The 20,413-nt window shown below is 46.1% G+C and overlaps 1 protein-coding gene across 1 annotated transcript in view; it reads right to left on the bottom strand.

Moving 5' to 3' along the window:
* Positions 1-652: 652 nt before the first annotated feature.
* Positions 653-20,413, bottom strand: part of LOC129385852 (putative phospholipase B-like 2) — a 97,121-nt gene continuing 77,360 nt past the window's right edge. Inside the window, exons 8-10 of the mRNA XM_055073011.2 lie at positions 15,400-15,471; positions 14,137-14,289; positions 653-869 (exon numbers count right to left, since the gene is read on the bottom strand). Coding sequence (XP_054928986.2) covers positions 653-869; positions 14,137-14,289; positions 15,400-15,471 — 442 coding nt within the window. The remainder of the gene's footprint in view (positions 870-14,136; positions 14,290-15,399; positions 15,472-20,413) is intronic.

Genomic DNA, 20,413 nt, shown 5'->3' with positions numbered 1-20,413 from the left:
TGTGATTGTCCCAGCTTCAGCATTAGTATACTTACTACCCGACCCACTTGCAATGATGAAGAACAATACTTGGTAGTGGAATCGCTGTGCATAGCTAATGTGGAACCTTAGCAAACCCGCACTAAATTCAGTAAGCGTTATCGGCATTGTGGGCGGAGAGACAACACGAAGGGATAAAACAGACCACTGTATCTCTCGTACTATTGCGCTCTCTCTTGTTTCGCGAGCCAGCTGACAGTTCACCGCATTAGGCAATGCTTGAAAACGGCGCAGATTGTATTCTATCACCTGTTGTATCGCACACTGGTAGCACAAGTGCTCACAATATGCACGAAAAATGTATTCCATTGACAGGGACTCCATGAACTGAAAGCGAAGCGTGGTGTTTTTTAACAACGTCATTTTTTTTCATCATCTGCCGCTCGGGTATCTGGTATTGGTGATAATGGTTACGGGGCGGCATTTTAGCTATAAAATCGCACGAAAAAAATCAGGGAAGTCAACCATGACAAATTTGGGATCTGGGATAGCAGTGGAGCGAACACCGCATTATAGCTGCAGAACAAGAAAGAAATGCTGAAGGTATTTCTTTTTACAATATATTCCAGAAAACATCATTATTGTTATTATCATTATTATTACCTAGCATGGCTTAGGAGACTAGTGCGTATGCAGTCTCGTTACCCATGCGGAACACATTGCTAGATACCTTGACATCAATGCCGCCCATGCCGTGATGGTACATTCCTGGGAGATCGTATTTTCCGTATGGGCAGAGCAGGTCATAGCGGGCGGCTATCGCATAAGCCGGGTTTTGCGGCGGGGTGCAGTTGCAGCGGGAGAGCGGGTCGTTCTTGTAGTCGTTGTACCTGCAAGGAAGCGGTGATCCTTTCTCAGAAGAGACTGTGTAAACGACAATTCCCTGTAAATTTTATTTTCAGTAGGCTGCATGTTTCAAACTCTTCCATGGCACCAGTGAAGAAAGAACGACCATTTGTGCCGTCATTGCATGCTACGACAGCAGATGAGCTCAATGATTCAAATCGCCGACAGGGCATGGCGTGGGTCAGTGCCACAGTATCACAAAATATGGAACTCATGTCTATGCGTTTACGGGAAGCAATTCACAAAGCTTAAATAGGTTCATGGAAGTTACCTTTCGGTGTTTGTGGTGAGCATCAACATAATAATAAAAGAACCACAATGGTTTACCTGGGCATTGTTTAGACTTAGCGTTATGTCGATAGAAATGATGTATAAATTAGAGACCAAGTGCAAGTGGCCGTAGCCCTGGAAATACTCTAGGATAAGCGAAAGATAATATTCACCGACTCGAGACTGGCCATTGAAGCATTCGAGAGAGGAGTCGTCTCCGACTAGGCACTACGCGTTCTCCGTAGCGCTGATACGAGCACCCTCAAGCACCACACAGGTATCCGGTTTCCCGCCCACCTGGGTCGGATGCCGGGCGCCCCGCCCAACCTCAGCGAGACAGCCCACGACGCTCTTCGCGTGCTTACCGACCGCGCCGTCACCACCGGGCAACCGCGTCTCGACGAGTTGGAGGCGAACAGGGACGCCCCAGTAACGTAAAATGAAATCACTAAACATTTTTACTTGGGAAGACGTCTGTTTCCGCCCCCGCACCTCAAATTAAAGAGGCCGCAAGCGGTAGCACTACGTTTGTTACAAACACATCTCTAACCTCACCTAACCTATCCTATCCTAACCTAACCTATGCCAACCCCGCCACGTTACACAACATCTACCCGGACGTCTACCCCGACCTTGCGTGCCCCTGGTGCAGGGTCACGGTGACACCCACACACGTCCTCTGGGAGTGTAGAAACGCTCCGTCCAACTCTGCCTCGGACACGTGGGAGAAGACCCTACGAAGACCCTACGAAGCCTGTCCTACAAGACAAGCAATGGGCCGTCCAGCAGGCTCGCCCAGCTGCCGTTAGGTACTCCCTTTCGGTCTCTGGGTGGGCGACACCCTATACGCGCTGACGTGCGTCCTGCAGGACCTTTATTAAAGTTCGTCCAATCCAACCTAGTGCTGAATGCTAGCACCGGTTGCTGCGTGAAGTTAAACTGAACGACTTTATCGGCGATGAATGCGAATTGCTCGTCTAAAATAGAACTGACAGCGACAAAATAAAAGCCATTGCACAAGATCGTAGGTTTAACCACGACTTATTCATTCCAGTGAGCCACACATATTAGTAAATGTGATAATGCAAAGGAAGTGAGTAAGCACAATTGCAAAGTCGCATTTACCTCGAACAAATATTTTTATGTAACAAGAAATTCTTTGCGAGCATTGACATGGACGAACGTGAGGGAAATTTAACACTTCTTGCTAGTTTTACGAAACGTGTTTGTGATATACCTCGTTGCCAGGTGGCTGAGCGCATCAATGATGACTCTCAGCAAACACAGCTGCCCAGGCCTTCTTACTGTAGTGCGAACCTACTTGACAAACAAGGTTGCTATGTACTGACCTTATCTGTTTCCTCATACACACATACGACACACTCAGCCAAAGTTATGCAGGCACAAACCACTATAACAGATCAGAAACAGCGGCTTAGAAAATGTCCTGCAAAAGCTTGTTTTGCCCCGTAACTTGCCTTTTCTATAACAGGAAGTAGAACGTGGGACGCTAAGCTTGGCACCAGTACAGAATGCGCGTCGTCGCAAGCGCTTTACTGCGGTTTTGTAACGCTGTTCATTCTAAAATCAGCGCAACCAGAGTCGTGGGTGGGTCACCCCTGAAAACTTTATCGCATCACAGTCGCCCTGGTGTAGAAGCTGGGCCTAGCTTTCTTGAGTCTTGCTCCGAGTTTGGCGTCCGTGTTTCAACGAGCAGACGCAGCGTAGGTGTGGTCTTTTGGCATACTCCGTGTTGAGGCGAAATTGATAGGCTAACTCTCGCGTTGAAATATCTTCATAGATGGGGAACTTCGTACGTTCGTGTACTGTACTTTCGTTTGCTTTTCCTCTATATTTTTCTATTGTGGTTCAGAATCTGAAGGCTGTTAGTTTTTAAAGCATTGGATAATTTATACGCTGAAGGCGAAATAAAAATTCGCTTTCGTATCCACACATGTACGCAACGAATTGCGCGTATTTAGCTATTTATAATCAATTACGTTTTATTGCGAGAGCAATTATATGCACATTCCAGGTGCACTTTTGCCGTCGCTGTTATGCTCCGTATATAAAGTGCAAGGGCGATAATATCGTCCACACGCAGCGTTTGCTGTATGCGCGAGTGAAAGCGTGCGAGGGTGAGCTGACAATCGCGACTATATCTCCCGCGCGCAACGGAGGAAAGCAGAGAGGAAGCGCGCCGCCTTCCGTCTGGCGCAAGTAGCCAGGTAGAGAAGAGGTGGGGCGGTCGTTGTTCTTCGGCACCAACTTCAGAATGATGTCGTCTTGCAGGCTTTATCTTGAAAGCGATCTGCCTTGGGACCAGATTCCAGGTGGGCCGAAGGCTCGTAGCCTAGAGTGTGCTGTGTTCTCGCCTCTCAGTTTACGTTGAAGCGATTGACAGCACCAAGGTTTCTTCGCTCGCTTTTGCTGGCCTGCTTCCTCACGCCAGCGCTTCGACGCGAGTGACCACGGTTATTGAGTGTGCTGTGCCTGTATGCATGTTCGCGCTGACACCGTGGTTGGTAATTTAGTTAGTGAGCGAGTGTTTACAGGTTTGTAGGGCCGGTGAAATCATTCTCCTTACTTTTTATGGCTCTTGTTACATGTACCACTTGCTTTAATGGCGAGACAATATTTAGAGTAACGCAGCTGGAGAAATTTAATATCGCGAGAACTACAGTGAGAAGGGCCGGCCATGCAGCAGCGTGCGCACATCTAGACCGGCCAACCAGAACGCTCAGTATGCGTTTCTTCTTCTTATTCATCCAACCTATGCTGTTCCACGATTTCACCAGGTGCTGCTAGGGCTATGACCATTTCGGAAGGTGACCCCAGGAAATCCCCTATGGTCAAATTTCAGCGTTCTATAGGCCCTACGGGAAGCGCCTTGTCCAAGAAAAAGGCACAGGGCTCCGCGGCACACACAGCACAGTCACAACGTAAGCCGGAGGAACGGCTCTATAGGCGCTCCATTTCCGGCAGCATGTACTGGAGGGTTTTCGCGGTTATGTCTCTTTCCTTCGTTTTAACGAGAACGAGCTGAACGGTCCGTCCGCCGTTGACGGCGAGCTGCGGCTTGTACTACTCGCTGCACTGTGGTCTGCTCAGCCTCAAGCTGCCTGGTTGCAGCCGCGCGCGCGGCTCTATAATTCTACTTCGCGAGGAGGCGTCATCACGTATACGGAGGAGTAAACACAGGTACCGAGACCACGTGGCGCAGATGTAAGATCCCTTGAAACGTGAAACGATACGGTGAAACTTCTGCATGTCGTGACACCTGGTTTAATACAACGCAACTGCAAAGCAAAGTTTGCATCTATCCATGCTACCCGGTGCGTTTGATATCGCGTTACAAGTGCCACGAAACCATGCTGGTCCGGCGGCTGATGATGATGATTTATTGGCATCCCCTTTGAAACGGTATGGGGACAAAAAGTCACCTAGCCTGCTTGATTGAACGAAGTTGCAATATTTGTATTTGTTCTTTGTTTTTTCATATTACCATTCCAGTGTACATCCCCTAATCTTCTTCCTCAACACTACTCCATCTTGTACGGCTACCTATGCAACTGCCAGGTGGCATGCCACAGGCAAAATATTATGTAAATGCAATTCAACATCTGCAGGTCTCGATGCTACACGGTGCGGCGGCTGTGATATCGCGTGCCTCCTCGCGCGGTTAGACTCCTGCATAGGCCATGTTTCCACAGCTGCGATAAAGCACTGCGGAAATGTGCTGCGGCCACCTATGATTCTAATTAGTTACTTGAATCCCCTATGAAATGAGGCGGTGACAAAGAGTCACCTATCCTTCTTGATTTAATCAGGTTGCCATACTTTTTTATATTTTAGCATTTCCTTATACATCGTCTTAATCTTCTTCCGCAAAGCTTTTCTATCTACCTTGCACTGCTACCTATTGGACTGCCACATGGTGTGCCACCTGGCAGAATATTATTCAAGTGCAATGCAAAATGTGCACGCAATGACGCTACGCGGCGCGCATGTCACATCACGTGATTCCTCGCGCGCTTGGACGCCTGTATAGGGCAAGCTTACATTTCAGTTAGCAAGTGCTGTGGAAACGTCCTGCTGCTGCGGCTGCTGCCTATGATTATTTATTTGCATCCCCTTTGGAAAGGGGCGGTGACACATAGTTGCCTGGCCTTTTTGACTTATTCAGGTGTGTTATACATGATTTCATTCCAGCATTTGATACACATCTCCTTAATCTTCTGTTTCTGCTTCAAAACTTCTCAATCTGCCTTGTACAGCTTGCCTATTGAAGTACTACGTGGCATGCTACCTGGTACAATAATATGCAACTGCAATGCACACTGTGCACGTATCGACCTTACGCGGCAAGCATCCCACAACGCCTCACTCATCGAGCGCTAGCCCATCGGCTCACGGTCGAGAATGCCAGCGACCGTCAACTGCTGAGTTCGGTAATTATAAAGCCGTTCTACCTCGTCTACTAACTGGCAATACACTTCTCGGTTCAAATTTCCTGCCTGCTCACCTTGGTAGGCAGCCGTATCGGGCTCCGGACTGTAGCGATGCACTACGGTCAGTGCTAAACGCAACCGATATCCTCGGCGTTAGACAATACCAGTTGAGCCATTTGTGATTAGTGATATGCGTTAACAGCATCGCGAAACAGAAACTTGTCGATAAAGGGGAGTTGTTTGTGGATGGCCTCAGGTTGCTTGTCATAGACTCAAAATGCAAAACAATCAAGCTGAACCTTCTTTCGCTTCCATCACACTTCGAACAGCGATGCATTGTTGAAGCACTAGAACAATATGGCACACTACAGACTATCACGAGTGAGATCTGGCGTTGTGATGTTATGAACAGTTGGCGAATGACAAATCGTCACGTGGCGTTGGTATTGAAGGATGTAGTCAGCTGCCAGTAATCTACCTCACTTATTGAGCAAAATATGTGCACCAGTGACTCATCTTGGTTCCTGGCCGACCACCACTTTGTCTATGGTGTGACAGGCTCGGGACAACAAAGTTGGATACCACAGTGTTGAAACTGTCACCACTACGGGCACATTGCGGATACATGCATCTGAACTTGTGCTGATAAGCTACGTGAAACTATAACTGCTGAGGATGAAACCGTCATCGATCTTTTAATGGATGTGAGTGAGCTTGTTAATGCAAGTGATGAAACACTTACTGAGGCTCATCGACAGTAGGAGACAAAGCCTTCATCATCTGACAATAGCCTTAGCCCAAAGCCTGCCAGTCAGGATGACACTAAGTTGCCTGATAATGGATCAACTGTGCCATGGGTAGAATAGCGACCAGTTCTGGATTTCCCACCGTCAGTGGCATCTGGATCCATGTGCAACGCAGCTAAGAAGCGTACATCACCGTCTGACAACACATAGACCTCGAGAAAGGAGACCCGTGTTCCTAGAGTGTCAAATTTGATAAAAGTGCTCCGGAGAACGCATACTCCATCAGATGTAACTGGTCTTAAATCACCTCATCAAGAAGGGAGTGTGCTGCATCTATGGAGCAGCGTTTAAACGCTGCACCAAAGTAGGCCATCATGGCAGCGCTCTTCCCTTCTATTTTGGTACTTTACATGTCCATGGCTTACGCAGTAAGCGACGAGAAATACAGCTTCTCCTTGTGTTACGCAATCGGAAATTAGATATCGCTGATATTTAAGACACAGAGATTGAATCCGATAAAGGCACAATCTAGATCTAATTCCATTCCTACCTGACTAAAGCTGTATTAGCCACACAATAGGTATTATCGCTGGTTGTATGTTATTTATTAAAAAAAAACATTCACAATATGATGCGCTGCATTTCTTCACAAATAGGGAAGGACGGCTAGTATGGAGTGATATTGAGATCACTGTTGCGAGCTTTAGATCTACGTTTTTTTTTATGCCCGAAGAAGTTACACGCACGCGAATGTTTACTCTGATCTCTAGAACACTATTCCTTTACTGATTGCGAGTTGATACATTTTGAAGATTTGTTTTGTGTATGTGTCACGCCAAATTGTAGTGCATTGGAGCTCAAACGGAATTCAAGTGGTGATGTCCTGCAACGCCTGAGGTGGGATTATCAGCTTGTGGATATTGGGGAAAATAATAGCGGAATCTATGCTGCACTAGAGGACTCAATTTTCCCGGCCACTTTGTATCGTGCACCTTATTTATGCCAGCCTTATCGGTATGTACTTAGGCGGGTTCATAAAATGTGTAGACGCCCTGGCATTAAAACATTTTTCTTTGAATTGCACTACGAAACACTTCCTGTTAAACCTTGGTTAAATTCGAGGGGCTGCTTTGTGTCGCGGCCCACGAAATGTTGATTCCGTACATGAGCTCATAACGCAGACCACTGTTTCAAAGATAGTAGAGATGCGATATTTTTTGGACATTCTCTAGCGGACGTTTAGAAGGGACATTGATATCACGTCATACTCCATTACGTTTCTACGGTATAAGAATACTGGTGGCCCTCCTTATGAAATGTTCATAGCACTGCGTTTATGCTGTCTCTGTATATATATATATTATGAGTGCCATGCGGAAAGCCCGTGATCAGCAAGATCCTTCCATCATGAAAGGCAGCTTGTGTGAAAAGTCTGATAAGTGACGCTGAGCAGGAACCTCCGCCTGACTGGATGCACTTCTTGGACGCACGTATGTGTTTACCCAAGCTTTGGTTGTGTAGCAATGTTCTCTCTGTGATATATGTTCTGTTTTGTTTTCTACCTACACTGTAAAAAATTGCATTTCTTTTACGGCAGATATGCCGTAAAATATGCCAAAGCTATACCGTAAATTAGAAAGCAGCGCCACCGCCCTTAAAATGCTTCGAGAGCCTGGAGAGGGACGAAGAGAGAGGAGTTTAGAGACAAGAAGGACGAGCTGCGCGGATGCTCATTCGCGCGCCGGCCGTTCCCGGTGCGCGAAACGCGCATGCGCTAAGTTATTAGCGCGCGCTGTAGAAGTCAAGACGCACGCTACAGCAACTTCGGCCGTCTCGGCGCCACGGCTTTGGAGCCTCCAAGTGGAAATCGTACAAGTGCACACAAAGAAGAACGGTTGGTCGCCTCGTAAATGCAGGTAGGTCGAGTCATTATGCACGGGTCAATGGCGTTCTGCGAAGCGTATGCGATCTCGTTTGAGTGTTGAGCTAGCGGTTGAGCTTGCCAAGTCCGCGGTGTCGCCTGCGGAACGCTTCCGCGCCATTCTTCGGCTTCGCCATGTTTGCTTTCTCCCGCTTTTGATTTAAACGGGCTTGGCACATTCATTGACGAGCGCACGTGGTAGTGCTGTTGCGAACTGTTCGCTATCCAGTCTGAGCACTACGCGTGATGCAGTGCTCTTCGTCACTTTTGCATGCTTTCGTGCGCCCGCTGCCGCCTTTGTTTGTTGTGAGCGTTGTGGCCTTGTTCGCAGATCGCGGCGCGGCGGCGGCAGCGGGGGTGGCAGCGCCATTGGGGAAGCCGAGGTGGTTCACGTTGCGGCTTCCTCAACTATGTTTCTCTTCACCGCAGGAACTCAGCACGTTCTCTCTTTGGTGTGCTCGCATGCCACAGACTGTGTGCGACACATTTACAGCCATGTCTCATTGTAAAACAGGTTGATTTGATTTGAGGACACACCGCTTTCTCCCTGCATAATCGCAGCAGGTACGTGCATTCAAAGTATATTTGGCATCTCGTTGACTATAAATGGTGCCAAAAAGCTTCAATTTTTATTGGATAAGTACTTAAAGAAGTTGTAATATAGCAGCCGTATAGCTCAGAGTGTTTTGATGATTTACCTTAAGTAATTAGATGAGGCACTTGCAGTTATGGGCTGTCCTATTACACTGCCATGCTACAGAAAGCAGGCAGTAGTGATGATTGCATCGTTGTACAGGCCTCTTTTATTTACGAAACGGCACAGCATTAAAATTTGGTGTTTACAGTCTAATTATTGAGAAAAGAGGTCAATATAATGCGACATGAACGTTCAGACGGTGTAATAAGCTAAAATACGTAACTTTATTTCTCTGTGTTACACCAAGTATAGTGATCGGAGAATTGGGGCTAGTTATTGTTTTAGGGTGGCGCATTTTTGGAAGTATCTAACGCAAGCACCTAGTTCAAAATATTTGGCTGGAAATGTTGGTGCCAAGTACATTACCAGTCCATATGGTTCTACAACTGAGACCTCCATATGCAAGGGTTTACCAACCAATATGGAATGTTGGTATACTTGAAGCCGATATTTCAGGACAAGTGTTTTAAACCGCATGCTCTCTCTCTTCAATTTTACAAATATTGACTTGCAATAAACATTCACTGGCACCATTTCTATAATTTCCTCATAAGCCATGAAACCTGTGATTAAAAATACAACTAATGACTTCCTGTGAATATCCTATGCTGAAAGTATATTAGTGTCTCATTATGTTAACGACAGAGCTTACTACTCAACAGCGAAAATTAACATTTAGTACTCAGTTTTCTCAGGACAGTTCAGCAACAAAATGCACCAAATATGTGGTATTATTCTCTTTAAACTGTGATCTTCGTACGCACCATGTAGGGAAGTACGAGCATGCTATATAGTTAATTTGACTGAAAACAAGTGAAAGAGCATTTGATCGCTGAGCCTGTTGCTTTTGCAATATGCAAATTTTTTTTCCAGAATTGCAGTTTTAATGTTCTTCCATATATTTTCTATAGCAGTTCCATGGTTACGCAGTCTACCAACTACATGGACATATCCTTAATATTCAGTTCATTTTCTGGTTGCTTTCTGCTATTCAGTATGCTGCCAGAGAACCAGTATCTGTATTTTTATGGGCCAGCAGTAACTGCATAGCAATGGCTTGTAAACAGCTAACTGTATGAAAATGAGTCATAGTCAAGTTTAAAAGCACAGATATACAGGAATGGTTAAAAAAATCGGGTCAAGTTTGTCGCAAATTTATGTCTTTGAATGGGTATGCACATGGTACACGCTATTTTTGTTCGGAGGTGCCTATAGTTTCACTTCTATTTATTTAAATACTCTTCACAACTTTGCCCAAAATAGTTTTCAAAAGCCATTTATAGTTTCTTTGCTGCAACACTATTTTGTGGTTGAAAGAAAGCTAAAGACCTGTTGGTTTAGGAACAAGTGGCACACAACACTCAGTGAAAATTAGAAAGTGCCCTAGAACGTAACTTTTGGAATGCATATAGTTTGCATACGACTGGTACAGAACGGTTGATGCAGTAGTCAGCCCTATCATGTAAAAGTGACAAGTACTCTTTTCATTTTGTTTAGGTGATGACATCTGAATGCCTGAAGAGTACTTATTGCTTGTTGATGGCCATGTTGTGGCAGCAGCAAAGACGTTCAAGCAAGCATTCTGCATGCTGTTTGCAGCTTATTTCTGCTTCCACATTTGTTATGCAGAGAAGGCGTCATGCACACTTGAATTCATACAAAGGTATACTTTATTTTCTGTTTATGTTTGTATTTGTTTTGCATCATGCGCATTAATAGCACATATTATACTGGCCTTAAGAGAAAGAAACTGTATACAAGCACCTTTAACAGTGCTGTGGATGTTGTAAATTCAGTGTCCTAGCTTGATACCAGAAATTGACGGTAGTTGGCAACAGGAACCAGCAGACATTGCTTCTGTGTAATCAAAAATAACACTGGACGATTTGAAGCTTAGTCCACTTTTTCAGCTTCAGAGTACACGTCTGTAAAGCTGAAAAATGTTGAGGCCTAAGTTTAAAATTACAAAAAAGTAATGCGTTCCGGTTCCTGCTGCGAGCTACCATCAATTATTGGAGTTAATCGGAAGGTCAAGCTGCTCCCATATTTATAGCAGCGAGATTTATATTCAGTTTGCAAGCCCCCAAGGTAATAAGCAGGTTTAAAATATCCTTAGGTAAAATGTGTTCACATTAAAGAATAAAAGCACTTTAGAGATTTGTTGTATATAAAAGCAAAACCCATCTGTTGCTTTTTTCTATGATGAAAGTCAGTCAGACCTCCCACGTGCACTTTACACCAGATGCACCTGTATGACAAAAGTCAAAAGTCGCATCTCCTGGGTGTTAGGTGGAGAAACGGTGCACGAAAATCTGGGACAAGACGAGAAGTACACAGTAGGATTTGTCGGTTACTAAATTTTTTTTGCGCTGTTTGCTATTCAAGTTGCTCATAAAACAACTTTTCCAACTTTGAATCCTTTCGTAGGCTGGTGTTCTTTAAAACAAAAAAAAAACATCGTATTATTTGTATGTCATATTTGAAATCAGCATGATCTGTGGCATTGAAAAACATTCCAGATTATCCGAATCATTTCTTTAATGCCGTTATATATATGCTTTATTGCCATTATCCCTGCCTTCTCTTTATGAGGGGGGGGGGCATTTAGGGCATTTTTTGGCATAAACCCAGACCGTGAAAGGACGGGCAAAAAAGGAAATGTGGCGGTCAGCAAGAAAGTTCTTGCCTTGGTGCAGCGCATTACTGAGTGTGAATGGAACATCTAGGTAAGTCTGCCAGATTATTAGTCTGCCCCATATACCTGCCTTCTCTGTTTTGTGCTAACTTTTAAAATATGTTATAATTCATTCTACCTTTCATAAAATGCAAACCACTCTTTTGAAGAGCACTCACATTCTCTGTAAGCACCTCTTTATAGCATTTGGAAGCCAACTGAGTCATTCTATTTACTTTGCCCCACAGCATGAACTAGTTGACCACCCGCAGGGATACTTTTTCTTCTGCCAAGTAGCCCAGAACCTTGCAATGCAAACTACAGAAATGGTTCCCTTTCACCAAGTCATGTACACGAGAAATTATTTTTAAGCTACGTAAAGTGCAATAAAGTGTTTTGAAATATTTGTTGTTCATTATAAAACATCACTGGATGTTTTCCAGTGTAAAGTTTTCATTCTGTATCAGTGCTGTTTCAAAAAGTCAGCTGGTCATTACAATAACTTAAGCTGCTCGCTTACTTTATTTCTATTTGTTCCTTTGACAGCGCTGATATTTTGTAGCGATGCCTTTTCCGATTCTGTACTTTTTCAGACTTTTCGTGCTTGGCCAGTCGTAAGAGCGACGGTGTGCCCTCATTATCAATAGGATCAGACAGCCGTTTGTGGTGGATTATAAGAATAGCAAAGAATAAGGCATCGCTACAAAATAGTGGCCAGGATTATGGTGCCCCTAATTACCTGCAAATTACTGGCAGCTGTCTCAGTATATTGCATATTTTCTCTGATGCGGTATTTGCACTGCATTGGTGCTTAGTTGTGTTGCAGCCTATTTCAGCTTCAGTCAGTAAGTGCGACATATTTTGTTCCAGGAAAGGGAGAGTTCCGCATCCCGACTACCCTGACTAGAACATTCAGATTTGGAACAGTCAGACCGCGTGAAACAAGCGATCAAAAGTACAGTACGCAAATATATTGTTTTTAAGGGACAGTATGTTCAATATTGAAATTAAAGATGCAGTTGTGCAGTGTCTAGCTTCATTTTGATGCCGTGTTGATGCCGTAACGGTGGTATTTAATAGCAAAGTAAAACAACTGACGAGTTATTTTCAGGAGGAACTGTAAATTTTACTGACGGCACCCGTAAAAAAAATTACAGGTCTGCGTTATTTTTGCGGGAAAGGTGTGAATTTCACAAGCAAGACCTGTGATTAGGAATAACTGAGATCCGTAATTTTTACGGGAACAAGTTGGCAGCCAAAACTGACGGTCAAATTCCCGTAAAAACAATGGACGATTTCTTACAGTGTAAAATAGAGAAAAATAAAAACGCTGGCGTCGCGCAGTGGTAGGGTGGTCGACTACCACGCAAAGCTCCCGTGTTTGATCCAGGCGGGAACGGGGTGTTTATTTCTTTGTGATTCGTGGCGATGGCTGCGAGGGACAACCGGCGGCGGACAACATCGCCAATCGAAGTGGCTATTCAAATGAGCCCACAATAGCTTACAATGTCAAACAAAGCACTGCGCTTCGTAGAACAGGGCTTTGGCGTCTGGGAGTGTTCCAGACTAAATGCAGCTAGCGAGAGCCGATGGATATGTTGCTCCGATAAGCAGTGTGGCTAGTTTCATTTCTACGGGCGATAGCACACGCTCCCTTCATGATTGATGTAAGTTGTTGGCCGTTAGCTGCCGTGTGTGGAAATCTGCTATATGGCGAAATGTGTCATCCGCCGACAGCCCAAAGAATGATTACAAGTATTAAATTCGGGGGCTTTACGTGCCGAAATGACGATTTGATTACAAGGCACGCCCAGGTGGTTGGCTGCGCATTCACGTTGACCACCAGGCGATCTTTAGAGCGCCCCAAAAGCACCAGACGCGAGAATTAATGCATTTTGCCGCCATTTAAATGCGTGCGCCGGCCTGAATTTGAACCCACGACTTCGTGCTTCGCGGCGCAACATCATATCCGCTGAGCCAGTGCGGAGGTATTACAAGAAGGCTTCTACTCAAATAAGATGGTCTGAGATAAAAGGTGAGAAAACGGTATCACTTGCGAGCCCCACGCGATACTCACGAGTGCTGGATTTGGCTTAGATGTTCACAGTGGCGTATGCCATCTACGACCTGTGCTTTTTCCCCTAATTCGAAGGGTGGTTCGGGACTCCTTTAAGGTAGCCGTGATCGTATGTGGTTGAGAGCGTACCAGATAATGTAGGAAGAAGAAGGAAGACCAATGTAGTGCATATGCACGAAACAAACATCCTAACTCCAAAATTTGGTTTCAGCTCCTGGTTATTCTGCCCCATCTTTAGGATTTTCATTAGGCGTTCAGGTGTGCGTGGCTTGCGTGAATTATTCAATTATTTCAAGGCATACGGCAATCGACGGCCCGCAGTGTGACTGCTTTACGATGAACTGTAAGACGAAGGGCAATGCTAGGAACGTCGCGTATTCAGCTCGGCAGTTATCACGAGCTGTTTCGTACGTACCTCATGAAGGTCATAATGGAATCCATGTCACGAAGTTTTTCATGGTCTCGTTTAACCATCTTGGCACGAGGACAGTTCTCATAGGTGTAGTAGTCCCCGTATTTTGCAACTTTGGCGGGTTGTCCACTGATGCTGAAGATTTCGTCGAAATACCTGGTGGACGCGAACGACAATATGAGTATTAGTTTCGGCAGTCGGATTGTATGCAACACCGGGGAAGCATAGAATTCCATGACTGTAAAAAATCTGTGAATGCTAGCAACGTCCTCTTTTTATTTCATATTCTTGAAAACCACATCGATAAAACAAATGTATTTTTGTTAATTACTTTTAATACTGCTTACCTATATACTATGTAGGCGTACGTTTTTCTCACGGTCTCTCAACAGAAGGACGGTTGAAAGGGATTGAAAAAAAAAAAAAAAACGATGTCAATAGGGAAGTTGCATACGTTATCCGATATTAAGTAAAGTAGGAGACATTTGGCAATCTTTGAGAGGCACTGCTGCCTAGTTAAGGTCATTGGGAATTACTAGAGACGTTTGAGAGGCTTTTGTGGAATTGATAATTTAAAACTTCAGTTTAGTTCACAGCATTTTTAAGGATAGATAGCTTAAATCTGATGAAAGTCTTTGGATTTATACTATGCAAACCAAACTGCTCATGAAACCAAAATGACGCCATTTCGCTTTCGCCTCATCATCATCAGTCATATAATTGATTTGTGAATCTTCCTAATAAACAACCTGGGGCATTGCAATGTTACACACATGTAATCTCCCCCTCTTCCATATATCTACTTGACAAAGTCGAAGAGTGTGGTCACAGGCCTATAAACAAAGAAACTGTTCTATCTAGAAACACAGGTAGAATAAGCAGACTGATAATGCCAGATAAGAAAGTCTCATCAATCAGTAAGCTGTAACTCCTGAAAAGATGCTTTGGCCGTATTTCCGCATTGCGCGGGTGGCCGGCACCTTTTAGATGATGAGGGCTAAATGCTGCATGCTAGGATCTAGTGGTCTCTAATTTTATCCAAGGTAAGGCTGTCTGCTACGAAGGAATTACTACAGAGGTCCATCAGAAGTGCTGGCGACTAAACAGTTGCACTCGTCCAGATGTCTTGCTAGCTCTATTTTTTAAGCTTCGCGGGAATAGTCACACGTACCTAGACAACCTAGGCTGATCTTTTACTGGCATTCTCGTACACGTATTCCTTCACACAACGAGCATATGCGGAAATAACGAGATGCTTATACTTACGCCACATTGTAACTGGCCCAGTACTTGGACTCCCTTAGGCCATCGCTTATGTCTGCGGCCTTTGAATGTGTTCTGAAACATTCAGGCAAATGTAACTTGCATGCTTCACGCTGAACAAATGTTACGGAGCAATATTTGGCGGGAGAAGCATGAGTACCTTTGGAATCAATTAGCCAAGCTGAGAGAATCATTTCTATTTTACAAACTTGCGCAAAAGACGGTCGAAATGAATTGATTTCATGGGTTTTAAACGCCAGAACCGGTATTTGATTATAAGACACGCCGTAGTGGGAAAGTACAGTATAATTTTGACCACGAGGTGATCTGTAACATGCCCCAATGCACGGAACACGCGCGTTTTTGCATTTCAACCCGTCAAAATGATATGCGCCGCGGCCGGAACTTTGCCCCACGACCTCGTGCTTAGCGGCGCCATACCATAGCCTGTCAGGCCACCACAGGGAGTACATATCCAGCTTTTCTGGACACGTACCAACCAGCACCCCAAGCGGCCACGGAACGGAGCTAGCACGTTTTCAATTAAACGAGCAAGTTTTTCGCGAATTACAAAAAGCTGCCGGTCGATTATTTAAAAAGACAAGTGACAGGCATGTTCTGGAAGACAATCCACACGAGCCAAGTGCAGTTATCACGCTGTGGCAAGCAAGAGTTTGGTTCCCAGAGAGGATAAAGAGAGAGACAATAAACATTTTTATTAAGTGAATGCAGCTTTGGAGAGGCGTCCTCAATCGAGAATGCCTTGACCTCGGGCCGGGTCCTGGGCCCTCGTCATCAGCCGTTGCTGATCCTCGAGGTCTGAGCTGGCCAAGGCTTTCTATCAAACATCGTTGGTGTGGTAAGGGTTCGGAGGATTTAATGACGCCGATCTGCAACCCCCTACTATCTGCCTGAGGGATCCGGGCTCTTCGCAGGAGCGGCATTGCAGAGAGAATTATGTACGGGCTTTGAGGTGATTTCTGTTTGGATGGGGGAATGCATTAACCTGTAGAGCTCGCAGGAATCGCTCCTGCTCTCTAGGTAGTGGCTTGTGTGAGGGTGCATATTTTCCGCCGGTTAGCTTGTAGTGTTGTGTGATGTCTTGATACGAGACTAGAGGGTATATACTCTCGGATTCAGATTCCTCGCCCTCAGCTCCGTAGGTCAAATCTTGAGCCACATGGCTGGTGACCTCGTTGCCAGCAATGCCGTGATGAGCTGGCGCCCAGATGATCATGACTGATCTAGTTGGCGGCTTTTGATTGATAATCTGGAGCGTAGTGGTATGAATTCTGCCCCTAGCAAAATCGTGGCACGCCTGTTGGAAGTCGGTCACTATGACTTCAACCTCTGTTTAGGAGAGCGCGAGGGCTATGGCCGCTTCCTCCGCTTGGAGGGGATTGTTTCGTGTGAGCGAAATGCTGCTCCGATGTTCTTTGTTGACGACTGCGGTGGCTGTTGTGGCTGCGCGTCTGGGGTAAGACCCCGCGCCCGTGTAGGCTGTAGAGGGCAAACTCCCGTATCGCTTGTGTATGGCCAGAGCCCGGGCCTCCCTTCGCTCCGCGTGGTGCACTGGGTGCATGTTGCGAAGTAGAGGACGTACGGTGATGTTGTTACGGATGGCATGGGGTAAGCTCACCGTCTGAGGCGGCGGATGGCTTAGAGGGGCAGAGAGCCCCAGGCGTAAGAGGATGGACCTCCCTGCTTCCGTAACCGCCAGCCTCGTTCGCTGACTGGATAAATGCGCCTCGATCAGCTCTTCGGACGTGTTGTGCAGACCTAGTCGTAGTAAGCCTTTTGTGGACGTGCTGATCGGCAGACGCATCGCCTGCTTATATGCCTTTCTGATCATTGTGTTGATTTTCTTGAGTTCTGTCGCCTTAAGTAGTGCGTATGGAATAGCGTTAGTTAATCGAGGCACGACGACGGCTTGGACAAGCGGAAGCGTATCCGCCTCCCCCATGCCTCGTCTTGGTTGTTATTCGCCGGATCATGAGGGTAACTTGGGCTGTTGTATTCTTAAGCTTGTCAATTATTATTGAGTTGATGCGATCGGACTGGAGAACCATTCCCAATATCTACGCCCATAGAAGGAACGATGGTGTGCCCCTCCAGTTGTAAGTTGATAATGGGCGAGTCAGATGCGTGCTTTATTCGCAGTGAGACCAGGAGTAGCTCCAACTTTTGGGGGGTACAGCTGAGGCCGCGCGACTTAGCATAGTCGCTCACTACGTCTGCCACTTCCTGCAAGCGGCTCTCCATTGCGCCGATGGACCCTGTGGACGACCAGATGGTAATGTCGTCGACATATGTCGTCAACATCGATGATAATGTCGACATCCTGGGGAGGTTATCGAGGAGCGGCGGAAGGCCTGTTAGGGTGATATTGAAAAGAAGAGGGGATAACACTGCGTCCTGTGGTGTGCCGCGCCCGCCCAATAGGAAGGGGTTTGTGGCTTGGTCCCCGACCTTTAGGATGGCTTTTCTATCTGAGGGAATCTCTGATATAGGAGTACGTTTTGGCCTCATAGCCCATTGTGTTTATCGTCTGTAAGATTGCTGTATGCTTGACGTTAACGAGCGCCCCTTTAATATCTAAGGCAAGGATAGCCGTGGGGGCGTTACGTGTCGCTGGTACAATCACCTCCTCTTTCAGCTGAAGTAGGATGTCTTGAGTTGAGAGGTGTGGACGGAATCCTATCATCGTTGTTGGAAGTTTCCTCGAGTCCTCTAGGAATGGTTGTAGCCGGTTGATGACGATGTGCTCTAGGAGCTTTCCTACACACGAAGTGAGGGAGATCGGTCGTAGGTTGTCAATGTCTGGTGGCTTGCCTGGCTTTAGTATCAGACGAACATCGGCCATATTACAGTCCTTGGGAAGCTTTCCTTCCCTCCATACTTCGTTAAGACGAGCGGTACGCTCTAGTAGCGAGGGGCTGTCAAGATTTACAAGTGCCTTATTAGTAACTTGGTCCATTCCCGGGACTGTGTGGCGTCTCAAGCCCATTATCGCCGCGGGTACTTCATGTCGATGAATTGCCTCATATATATGCTCGTTAGGCGTGCCGGTGTAGGGTGGCAGACGCTCCAATGGCTGTGTGGGGAAGTAATGGGCTTTCAGAGTCAAAAGAAGGTCCGCCTCGTTTCCTGGAAATTGTTGGATTACTCGGGTGATATTGTGGTGGGATTCCATTTTGCTGCTGGCCGGGTTGATTAAATACCTCAATAACTTCCACGTCATAGAAGTGCTTAGTCTTCCTCTCAAGCTGTCGCAGAGGGATAGCCAATTCTCTCGGCATAGCGTGGTAGCGTATTCCGCAGCCTCTTCTGTGAGTAATGCGATTCGCGTCTTGAGCTTGCCATTTAATCTTTGCCTTTTCCAACGCTTCAGCAGGCTACGGTGGGCTTCCCACATGTGGAGCAAGCGAGCGTCGATGCTCGGAGTTTCAAGCGTTCGATGTTTCGAGCGTTTTGGTGTGCGCCTTCATATCCTGGTGAAGCTGAGTAATCCAGTCCTTAATTGACTGAAGCTGTTGGCTCTGTTGGTTTGTAGCTCTTTCTCCTCTTATCTTTCGCAGCTTGGTCCAATCCGTGAGGCGAGCAGTGCCTATCCTGGCTTTGTATTCGAGCCCATGGAGAGTGGTGGCTAGCAGCGCGTGGTCGCTGCCTAGGTACTCCTCCAGATTGGTTTAGCAAGCTGGGGGATACTTCTGGTGAGGGTTAAGTCGGGGTTCGTGTCTCTTTGAACACTTGTGCCGAGCCTCGTGCTATTCCTTGGATCGTTGACGAGTGTGAGATCCATGTCCTCAATAACTTTGTGAAGCAGGTTTCCCCTGGGTTTGGTGCCCGTATAACTCCAGAGGGAGAGCGCTGCATTAAAGTCGCCCACTATTAGTTAAAGATTCAGCAGCGGCGGCTATCGTTATATCCGCTGCAGCGTCTGTATTCCGGAGACACAGGTTTCAATTGATGCCTATCTCGACTCTCTACACATGGCGTAACACTGTTCCCTAAAGCAATTTTTGAAAGACAGTCGTGCACGTTCGCGTGGTATTTATAAAAACCCGAGCGTATTACTTGCGGAAGCGTTGGAAGGCATGGCCGAGACGTTTAATCGCTCGCACCTGTGGTTCCGCGTCATGCTGGCAGCGGTTCGGCGTCGTGCTTCGCGATACCGCTTTTTAGCGCCACGTGTGGCCGAGTCCACAATGTCCCACCAGATCGCCGGAAGACAAAACTCAAGATTTGTTTTGAGTTGGTTTTTCTCAGGAGAGCTCTTCAAATATTATATTTGCTACTTTTAGTTCCTAAAACGTAGCAATGGCCCGCCTACTTTTTATGTCATCGCTTTTATTATCACATTTTATTCCTTAGACAACATAACAACAAGCATGCGCACGTGTTTGTGTTAAGTTAAAAACAATATGTTGTGCCTTGTATCATCGACATACTCAGGAATTCTTGACATTGCACCTTCACCATGCTGTGGAACTTCACGGCAATGCACCAGCGTAACTGAATTGGCGAAATTTTAAACAATTTTATTTCTGTATAATAGCCGAGTGTGAACAAGTTTCAACTGTCTGCGCCAAGAGGGTAGCCCATTGCAACAACATATGCATTTATGGCACTTAGTTGGAACATTGGTGGTGCGTTAAAGCAGTATTTTGGTGGCGGATGGGCGGTTATGCCATACGACAGGAACAAATGGTCTTGCACCCTCTCAGCAGAGGGCAAATTGACTTGAATAAGTCAGAAATTTAAACCGTAAAGTGATTTATCGCAGCTAGAATTTGAACGACAACTGCAGAGCGAGAATCATTCAGTCTGCTTGCAGGCGCATGTTTCTTTGAGGCAACAGGGAAGGAGAGGGAGTGTATATGGGTGTGCACACCTTGAGCGTGCATGCCTGTCTTCTTGTATTTGCGTGGGCGTGCGCGTTTGTGTCTCAGCATTTGAATACGCGTGCGCACGAGTGCGTGTATGCGTGCGCGAGCATATGCGTGTTTGTGTGTGC

The sequence above is a fragment of the Dermacentor andersoni genome, chromosome 7, assembly GCF_023375885.2.
Source record: "Dermacentor andersoni chromosome 7, qqDerAnde1_hic_scaffold, whole genome shotgun sequence".
In the NCBI taxonomy this organism is placed as follows: Eukaryota; Metazoa; Arthropoda; class Arachnida; order Ixodida; family Ixodidae; genus Dermacentor; species Dermacentor andersoni.
This window is presented reverse-complemented; position numbering and strand designations above follow the sequence as displayed.